The sequence below is a fragment of the Micrasema longulum genome, unplaced genomic scaffold, assembly GCF_059751315.1.
Source record: "Micrasema longulum isolate JH-2025_06_02 unplaced genomic scaffold, ASM5975131v1 h1tg000662l, whole genome shotgun sequence".
Lineage (NCBI taxonomy): Eukaryota > Metazoa > Arthropoda > Insecta > Trichoptera > Brachycentridae > Micrasema > Micrasema longulum.
In genome coordinates, this window is record NW_028277858.1 from 750169 (window position 1) to 761583 (window position 11415).

The 11415-nt window shown below is 31.4% G+C and overlaps 1 protein-coding gene across 1 annotated transcript; it reads right to left on the reverse strand.

Annotated features, from left to right (window-relative positions):
• Window positions 1-1040: 1040 nt before the first annotated feature.
• fy (fuzzy planar cell polarity protein-like protein) lies at window positions 1041-10586 on the reverse strand. Its single transcript, XM_088229318.1, has 8 exons — window positions 10202-10586; window positions 8460-8581; window positions 7240-7513; window positions 5980-6177; window positions 4636-4835; window positions 3731-3863; window positions 2140-2345; window positions 1041-1802 (listed from the first exon to the last, which is right to left on the reverse strand). The coding sequence occupies exons 1-8, from the start codon at window positions 10277-10279 to the stop codon at window positions 1745-1747; spliced, it is 1269 nt and encodes a 422-aa protein (XP_088085444.1). The 5' UTR covers window positions 10280-10586; the 3' UTR covers window positions 1041-1744.
• Between the last annotated feature and the right edge of the window lie 829 nt (window positions 10587-11415).

Here is an 11415-nt window from a genome sequence, read left to right on the forward strand (position 1 = left end):
AGATTACAAAGAAAACTTTTTTTATACCCAATTTCCCGTAGCATTAAACTTCCTCATTGAGCTGATAATGTCCTGTAATTCGTGAGTCTAGGGCTAAAAAAATAAAAGCATTTGCATGTTTTACTGAATAATTTCTTATTTTTAGATATTATCATCAGTAATGAGCATAACCAGTTATGATAATAAATTATTTTCATAGACAATTTTTTTTAATTTTATGTGTATTGGTAATTGTTAGGAAACATTAGTTAATATAAATTATGCGCATAATTAATAATGATAATTTACGAAAACATTTCTTTATTGATTATAACTGCGTATAGTGAAAATAAATTAGGGTAAGTCTATCCTGAATGATCCTAAAAAGAAATATCAGAAAATTTTGAAATTCTTAAAAAGAACACAACTCCGTACAGGAGAAAAATCTGAATGCGTCATATGATTATTTTGTCCAGAGCTATTTATAAATAGATCGATCGGTTATCATTTTATACAGCCATCAATCAATTATGCGTATTACTCTAATCATTACAATGAAATTCCATTCATTGACATATATAATTTGGTATTTAATATAAAATAAGATTTTCAAATCGTATTATATTACAGTCATGATTATGAAGGACGACAAATTAATTCAAGTAAAATTTTCCTGATGAAATCTTGAATATTTGTGTAAAATTATCAAAATATTGCATTTTATTTTATCTTGCTGTTTTTTCATTATATAAACCAAAGAGTCATGTGTGCATAATAATTTCCTAATATTTAAATAAATATGTAGGTATGCCTCCTTTTTAAAGACTAATATTTATTTGTTTGAGAATACTATAGAAATCATTTCAAATATTATAAAATGTTGACAATATTATTAAGACAATAAAATATATATTAAATGTATGTACATGTAATTAGACTGGTGTAACTCCAGCAGGTTCTGTGTAGTTCCAGACATTACTTAATAATGATTATGTTTGTACTGTAAGTTGTTGTCTGCAAAAATATTATCATGTATATGTTTCGCAATAAAACTATTTATCTGCTAATATTATTTTATTTTCAAAAACTTGTCCATAATATCTTACTTCTTAATTAAAGGTGTTACCACACCCACCCGACCAATGTCGATTGATAGAAAAATGAGATCATCTGACATAAATCGACAGTTCTTACTACACCAAATCGATCTGCCCGATTACTTGATTTTTATCAATGTGTCATCAATTGATAACAAACAGCTCTCGCAGGGCCCTGTCGCCCCCCTCATCCCTCTCAACCAACTGACTTAGGTAGTGGCCCGCCAGCAACGGTCGATCAGTTGTCGATCGATGGTTGATTAATTTTCAATCAATTATTTTATCGATCTGTACGTCGATCAATTGACGTCGATCAGGTGAGTGTGGGACACCCTACTTTATTTTATTTCGCATTTACTATTTTAACTTGCAAAACATTAAAATGTGAAATTTTGAGGAAATTAATCATAAAATAGTTGTTACTCTCAGCAAAAGTTTAGTACTTTTTTTTTTACACATATGTATTTATTTTACATGGTGTAACTTTATTAATAAGTTATTTACATTTATTTTTATTATGCATAGGTACCTAACTAACAATATATTATAATCTCTGTGAATGTATTAATTTTTATCACAATCCAGCACAACCTTTAACCTTTCTCCACGAAGAAGGGAAGAAAGAATTAATCTCTTCTGGAACTTTAACCTAATTCTGCAATGTCACTTCACCACACAATGTTCTTATCTGACAAAATATCCTGTAAGATATTTTTTGTAATTATCCTGAAATAAGATATTTTTTATAATTAATAATAAAATAGTAAATCACGTTTTGTTACAGGTTTTGAGGTTTGCTTCAAATTAAATTTCCAGTCTAGGGACTAAGAAATATTACAGTGAAATAAATATTTCATGTCAATCTCGCCAGGAATCGAACCCAGGACCTCGGGCAAGATAGTCGAATGCTCTAATCACTAGACCATAAGGCGACACGTCTGCTATATAGTTAATAGTAATAGCTTTTAATAGTTTTTTTTTTTAAATTAGAAAACGAGACTACCCAATTCAAACCAAGCATTGCCTAATAGAGAAGAATAATGGAAATCTGAATGAAAATTACCTCATTGTGGGCATTGGAACAACCGAAGCATAAAGGACGCAACAAACATTATTGTCTTGTCTGTAGGCGTGACATTTGTGATATTCAGAGCACCAATATGTCTCCATCATATTACCATCTTCTTCCATATTCTTGGACACACTTTCATCAACTGCAAGATCTGGTGTTTCCGATGTTGGTACATCTTCATTCACAATACAGAAATCCTAAAATAAGTTTATATTTTTAAAAAACTATATCCTGCCTATAGTTAAGGCAAATACATATATTGAATTTGTTTTCACAAATTAATGAATTAAAATCACTTTATTGCGCAGCTTAGTGAGTTAGGCAAATAATAAACAAGATTTATAATTTGATTATAGGGTATTTCAATTTATTTGTGATTTTTTATATTTTTTAAATGTTATTAATTTATAATTTTATAAACCCGTTAGGAATAAACATATTATAAGGTGTCGTGTTATATCTCGTGTTGTAAGTATAGTAATCATGGGGTTTTTTTAAATGTTGATTTTAAATCTGTCTCCAATATAATTTTTCAAGTAGTCAGGTAGGTAGTGCATTGACTTGTCATTGTAGCGCATAGTATTTTTTACTGTTCTGCATTTGCCTTTGATTCTCTAATGTGGTAGTTGTTGTCTGGTATTATATTTGTGTATGTTAGCCTTTTTGTTACTTAACAGCAATTGTAATAACTGTCAGCATTTTTGGTTGCCGTTATGTTATTGTTTTGTATGTTTCCCATTGCAATTTTGTGTACAATTTTGACCATCAATTTTAATCAAATATTTTATTATTACCAAGTCAAACTGGTGTATTTTTCCATACGTAGTCATATTTAAACCAAACTTGCCATCAAAATAATTTTTTTCTGCAGAAATTGGAATTTTTTTCTACGACAAATTAATTTTTTTTTTTTTTATCTATGTATGTATTTTAAAATTGTTGTATTGCAATTTGCAATATTTTATTTATTTATGGTGAAGAAACATACATGCATATTTTTTAATCTATTTGATTCCCCAAACAAATTTCTATATTTTTTGTATATTGACAAAGGTGTGAAAAAAAAAAAAACAGTTCGTAACAAATAAAAACAGTTGTTTGCTCAGTTGCGAGGATGATGGTGGGTTCACGGACAACTTATCAATATGTTTCTTTTTTGGGTGATACCGTGTGTGTTGGATTTGTTTCGACGTTTCGGCTACCATTGCAGGAGCCATCTTCAGGGTAAACTGAGTGTTCACAATCCAACACACATGGTATCACCCAAAAAAGAAACATATTGGTATTTTATTGAGTTTGTAAATAAATGTAATTGAATATCTCATTTTGTGCTTTGATGCCTGGCTGTATCACTTTGAATGTACATATTAAATCACATTTACCTAACATTTATAAAATCAAATAGCATTTTGTTGGGGATATTTCAGCTCTTTAGGCACAACTATTACAAATATGTCTGAAATAATTAATGGGAGTTATGTGCAAGAAAGTCAGAAAGAATCAGCTTAAAAATGCAACAATCTTTTTTTTCAAAATACAGTATACATCGTTAAATAGATAATTTGGATTAAGTTTTTTTTACCTGTACAGCCTGCAAGTAGAAGGTCCTTAATATATCCAACCTATGAGCTCCACTAAGGGCACGGCGACCACTGATTGGCTGCACTGATCTTGATATTACATATTTTTTCTCATCACATTGTACTATCATTACTCTGTAAAAATAATAAATATTGGAAACATTTAATAGATTTATAATAATAACTTTACTTGTTAGATTTCTAACGCCTTCACTTTCAAGGAATAATTTATTGAATATAAAAATATTTGCATTTTTAGGATAGTCTAAATATTAAGAAGTCCTGGTCCCGACCCTGACGTATGAGAGCGAAGTATGGACTTGGAAAAACAGGGATGAAAGTAGGCTGAATGCTTTCGAAATGCGATATCTCAGGCGAATGTGTGATAAAGCTATGTACGATAGATGCACAAATGTTGAGATCCGTACATTATGTAAGGCTGAGACAAGCATTATTGACAAAATCAAGAAAGGAGCTCTGCGCTGGTTTGGACATGTAGAACGAATGGACAGCGAAAGATCGGCTAAGAATATTTACAATGCGAATGTTGATGGATGCAGAAATAGAGAAAGACCGAGAAAGACATGGCATGACCAAATCCAACAAATATATGTCAAAAGTCGGAATAATCAGCGCGCGTGCATGAGAAGATGTATGAATGTAGAGGAAGCGAGATCTGTATGCAAAGATAGTGATGTGGCGTTCTATCCTCTCTGCCGACCCTTACGGCGAAACGGCGAGATGGTTTGTTGTTTTTGTTGTTGTGTTCATTTTCAAATATTTGTCAAAAGATAGATGTCGGAAAATCAACATCAAGTTATGATAGAGTGACTGATCCAAAAGTCTACAACACAATGGGACCACAACACGACTCTAACCTTGTTGCTTGATGTAGATAAAATCTTACCCTAAAACACCTGATGGGAATTGTATACTCGGAGGGAAGTTTCTCGGGTAACGCTGGCGAGCGGCTTTCAGAGTATCAGAATGTTGTTGCCAACAGTTAAGGACTATTGCGTCCACCTCAGATAGAATTGGAGTAGGGCCACAAATAATTATCACATGAACATCTGAAAGAAGTTTACAGATAACAGCCCGAAAAGCCACCTAAAACACAATACAGAGTAATTATTATGGTGATATTTTAGCTATTTAATACCATCACCGATTATGAGTTAGTAAATCTAAGTAACCATATTTGTTGGATTATTATATAGGTCAGTTACATAATCATTCCCGTATTTGCACCGAATAGTAGCTGCACGTTGGTACTCCAATCGCAGCGTATCAAGCAACCATTTGTATCAGGCGCCAGTTCAGACTATGAAATATTGAACTGTAATGTCACTTGTCAAATAAATATTTCGCATCGACTGTGCCAGGAGTTAAACTCAGGACATTAGCACAGTAGGCTTACACACTTACTATTAGACCACGAGCGGACTTATCTCAAACCAAAATCCTTTTTGAGGATTTTAATGTAGAAATCGTGTCAAAAAAAACTAGACCACGGTTTTGATTCTCCTTCATACACAGAACTGTATTCTCCATTTTGCCAGACACAAGGAAAAATCAGTTACATTTATTTTTAAATAGGTAATGGAATCTGATGCTGACATTTTTGTATAAAAGCGAAGAATGAAATTGGAAAAAGAATTATGAAAATAGGCAGAATGCTGTCGAAATGTGATCTCTAAAGCATGCAAGTATGGTAAAACTACCTACGAAAGGTGGACAAATGTCGAGATCCTTGCATTATGGAATACGGAGACCAACATTACCAACAAAATCAAGAAAGGCGTGCTGCGTTGATTTGGACATGTAGAGCCAATGGACAGTGAAAGAATGGGATAAAAGGTTTCCGATGCGGATTTTGATGGATGCAGAAAACTTGGAAAACATGGCATGAATAAATATAACAAATACTTAAAGACAGACATGTCAAAAGTCAGAATAATCGGCATGTGTGCATGAGAAGATGAATGAATGTAGAGGAAGTGAGGTCTGTTTGCAAAGACAGACTTGTGTGGCGTTATAACGGCGTAATGGTTTGTTTAAATGCTTCAAAGATTATTTTAAAATATAAAGATATAAAAATAAGGGAAAAACAATTAATAAGAATTGAAAATTTGAACAAAGTCTGGAAAAACATTTGTATTAAAGAAATCAACACGATTGCATGCAAACTTACAGTTTCTTTGGAAACATAAAGGTTGATTGATTCAGTATCTAGAATCTGGGTGATACATACACTAGGACTGCGATGGCATAAATAGACGGGAGTGTCTCTCAGGGATGCTTCAGTGTCTAGAGAAATCAGTCTCAGTAGAAGTTGTCGCTCGTGTGAGGATAGAGATCTCCAGCCAGAAGTTCCACAGGCGTATCGGCCCCACACACATAGGCAACCAAACACACTTCCCATTCGGGCAGTAAACTGCTCAAGAACAGCCTAAAAGAATAAACAAATATTTATTCAACATAGTGGAGTGGAAATAGAAAAAACAAATGATGCCCAAAAACTTTTACAAAATTAAATAGTCATATTTATTTTTATTGTTCAATTTTAGGTTTTTATTACAGTTTGAATACATTAAAATCAATTCTTAAATTTACTCATAATATTTAAATTCACAGTCATTAATTACACTGGGTTATTTAGCTATTATTAATTAAATTACTTGGGTCATTTCAAGAGGACTCTTAAATATCTTGCTAATATAAAGCATATATAACATCTGTTGATAAAATATATCAATTCAGGTAAGAATCAACAATATTTAGCTTTTAGGTGACCATATAACTATTTTTCATTGTTTTAAAAAATTTAATTTGGTGAAGTCATTGAAAACATTTTTTAAATAATATTTTGAGTATGTCCAAATCCAAGCCTTCCACACAATAGCCAGGCGCTTTATAGCCTGGGCTTGGAGGGTGAGAACTATTCACGGGGACCCGTCACAATAGATCTTCACAGGTCGCAGTGACATCAGGATCTTAAAGCATAGCACTGATCCTAACCTCTGAGAATAAGAATAAAAATGGCCAAATATTTGTAGACAAATACTGGATTCAACCCCCAAGGGGGGGGTTACGTTTGTACATGCATATATCAATTTATTAAATTCAAAATTGATATATGCATGTACAAACGTACCTCTATGTTTAAATAAAGAATATATCATTTATACACAGTCAAACTTAAGAATGTTTTGTATAAACATTAAAATCAGAAAAATCATTGTATTAGCAAGTGAAATTAATCTAAATAATGTATAAATGAATACAAATTGTTGTATTAAAAATGTTTATAAAACAGGTAATTTTTTTAGCTAACGAATTTGAAAATGCGGAAACAGAGTGTCATGCATAGTAAGTATCTACGTATGTATTTGAAAACATCTCTGTTCTTCTGGTAACTCAAATCAGTATTATAAAATTAATAATTTACAGTGGTTTGCAATAATCGAGCATTGAATTTAAAACAAACAAAGCAAAGATTTTATTATTATACCTCAAGAACAAGACTTTCCGGACAAAGTATAGCCTCTACAGCATTGAGCAGAAGTGTGGGATGAGCAGCAGATGCACTTTGCGAGTCCAGAGACTCCATTAGCCGGTCCACAAGAGGGTAACATGGTCGCAGTTCCCTCTTCAACCGTTCCAGGTTCCGGGGGTTTTCCAACTCTTCCAGTCCCACAAACATCACCATCGCATTGAAGATTGAGACTAACAATGAGTTCAAGTCACTCTCCAGGCCGCCACTAGCGATGCCTATCAATGTTATGCTTAAAAAAATAACAAATTATAATTCAACAACCAGGTAAATTTTAAAGTAGTATTGAAAAATAGATGGTTAAATAGATGTATGGAGTTAATATGTTTTCACTATAAAAATAAATACGCCAATGTCTCAACTTAATCTCCATTAATTACCATTTATATAATGTTAGTTATACACATCCAAATTCCTCATCATCATCCCCCTTTCTGCACATAGTGCTGCATAGGGCACTACATTGGTAAATCAAATGCAGTGTAGTTCGATCATCTGTTACATGAAGGTAAGGTGATCTGTCTTACGGCTTAGGTGCTAGTCCAGAAACAATGAAATGTTGTAGTTTGAAAAACCATTAAAATCAATATTTCACATATACCTTTACAGGAATTAAACTCAGGACCTTAAAAATGGCAGGCAAATGCGTGGACCACTATACAACAAGGCGGACTTATTTCCACTCGATAACCCTATTCAGGGCATTTAGCTGAGAGCAGACACCGAAGCGAAAACACGCGTCCGGGGTTCTGGTTCTATTTCATACACATAACTGTATTCTTCATCTGCCTGGACACAGAGAAACTAAATCTTATGAGTAAACCTTTTATACGTAATTATCAATATGACAAAACATAGATTAGTAACAATTTTTTTTAAAGATACCATAGTACTGACAAATGGAAGTTTAAGTCTAGGCATTTACAGAGCTTATGATTTGTAATTGGCTGGTTTGAGTGATTACTTTATTTGCTGCGAAACATTTACCATTTTGCCTACGTTTAAACTACAAATTCTCCATTTGTTGATTTTTTAAAACTGTGTTGCATTTTAAATAAAGTGTCTTGATTGATTGGAGGATGGGCCTGCATACCTGGAGTAAGTATTATAGAATTGTTCTAATATCAGCACCACATTTTTACACCTTATACCTAGGTTTAAAAATCCTTGATAAATACCTTCCCAGGAACTCTTTCCAAACAATAATTCCATTTTGGATTTTCGTGTTTTTGAGAATGACATCCTGACATTTACTAAAAAGGCTGACTCCATTCAAGGATGCCATTGATGAAAAGGGTAACTAAAAAAAAATATAAAAAATACACATAAGCATTATAAATTTGCGGAAATGTCTTAAAATATTTCACAATATATATTTGATTTTTTTTTGCATCACTACAGGCCAGGAGAGCCAGGGCTTGTGAAAAATCACTGATCTCACCGGGAAGACAAAACAAACATTGTTTGAACAAAAATAAAACTTAGATAAAATGATTAAGTCAGAATAAACCAAGAACTTTTTTAGAAAATCATTTATTAATTTACAATATTTCGAATTTGTCCGAATGTTTGTAGACAAAAGTCTGGTTTTCACCCCTAAGGGAGTCATTAATATTAAAAAGTTACAACACAGATGAAGAACATTTTAGAGAAGGGAATATGGAAGTCTAGGCATTTACAGGGCTTATGATCTGTCAAGAATAGAATAAATATGGATGTTTAAACACAGGCAAAATGGTGAATGTTACACAGTGTGTTTGTAGACCACTTAAACCAGCCAATGACAGGTCATAAAGCCCTGTAAATGCCTAGACTTCCATATTCCCTTCTCTAAAATATTCTCTATCTCTGTTGTAATTAGTTAATTTATTGATTTGTTACAAAATTTTTAGTCTGCACAAAATCCGTTGAAGCTGTTGAGAAAAATTATTATTTGTAAATGAAGTATATATCATTTTCATTAATATTTAGAAATATACTTAAATAATTAAACACTTAATATACAGTTTACATACATAATGCATAAGGGCGGGCATTGCCTTAAGGCTATTTCTTCCCATCATTCTCTTCCATGTGGAAGTTTAGGCGTTTACAGTCATGGGCTGACTGTGTAACATTCGGAATATGGAATTCAACTACCTGTGTTTTAATACTCACTTACAGATTAAAAACTACTCTTACTCAAATGAAAGACATAACCCCTACAATACATCACATACAAATAATACAATCACTAGATCCTCAACACAAAGACAACTTAAACAAATACAAACTAATACCACTTTCAGACAAGAGGATTTTGAGTATTATTCAATTAAAATCCATAATCTACTTCCACTATCTATTAAAACAATTAGTAACGAGATTTTTTTTTAAAAGGCTATAAAAAATGGATAGTGGAGCTAGGTAGAAGTAAAATGAATTGTCTCATTCGCCCAAACCAATATTGAATCAACTGCTCCACAAGTGTATAGCTTATGTTAGGTTTTTGTTATTTTCATTGTACGTTTTGTAATATAAACAATATAGATGTACATATATACCTTTTTTTTAAACTGTGAATATTTTGTTAATTATCTCTGTTTATTAAGTTAGTCTTCTTTGTTTGTTCTCAAATGTAAAAATATTTCAAAAAAGTATATTGTTAAGTGTCCTCAGCACGGGTAACCTCAGTGAGGTCACATTATCTTTATTATTAATTATAGTTTGTAAGAGAAAAATATGAATAAATAAATAAAATAAAACTAAAATCTCATGAACTGAGTTCATATTTGAAATAAAAAGTTTTCGGTAAATATCAATAAAAGATCATCAGGCTAATCGTAAAGACAAGAATAAATATTTTTATATGCAAAAAATTGTTTTTTATGAAACAATACGAAATAGAAAATTACATTGTTGACAAAGTATTAATACTCACGCTATCGTGGTCACCTTTCTTTCTAGTAAATATAGGGAGACCGCTTGATGTTATTAAAGCTAAAATGTGAATAGTCATGTTGATAGTTGAATTTATACTAGAATACTACCACAAGATGAGGTATAAATCTTTTTTTTGTTCTTTAAACTGTAATTATTTTGAATATCACAACTCTGAACGGTTTTGATTGTCTTGTTTGAAATGCATAACTATCCTTCCAAAACTGAATTAATTTCTACAAACACATTCAGTTATTTCTTTTTCCTACATTTTCATGTTTTTCGTTATCACAACAAACTTAAGTCAAACGCACGTCAGAATGTACTACATAATCTGTGGTCAGAATCAAAAACGACCGAAACTTTAAAAGCACAGAAACAAAAAAACCGTATGATTAAACTATAGTCTCTCGATTAATCTTTGAACGGCATAGACAATCAGAATTTGTAAAAAAAAAATATTTACATTATAGACGCTTCATTATGCGTCAAATACTGGCAACATAACGTCCAAATACGCATTATGGTATTCCGCGCGTAAAAATCAATATATTTCCATTTCCGGTTAGAGTATTATGCAGGCAGTGCATTCTAAATAAAAAAATACATCGAAAAAAACATTTTATTAATACCCAGGATGAGTGAAATTACTATATCTGAAAAACGGAGTTAATAAATCTGATTGTTTATTATATTACATGGTAATTATTTTTTATTTGTTATTGATTCTTTATTTTCTATCAGTAATTTGGTATCAAATTTATTTTTTAAATGTGAACTTAATGCATCTTTTTAAACTAAGATTGACATTTCTTTTAGAAATAATAACAAAATAAGCTACTTTTTTCTTAAATCAATTCAGATAACAAATTGTTTATTTGATTAATATTAACCTTTTTTCCAGTCTCAAGAATTACTACCGATAACAATTTTTACTTTCTTCTGCTTCAGTCTACTTAGAATTTTCCATACCTAGAATTGAATTTCTTTTAAAACGTTTTGACATTAAATTTTCAGTACCTTCTCATTATTGGTTTCCAATAAAAAACATGACATTAAAAAAATAAGACGAGTAAAAAAATACATTTATTCAGATTAACAACTGTTATTATTTGTTTGTTGTAAAATTGTTTTCTGAAAAACTGTTCTAACAGTATCTGTAAAATATATTTTTAAACTAGTTATTATGATCACAACTTTAAGATTAATATTTTA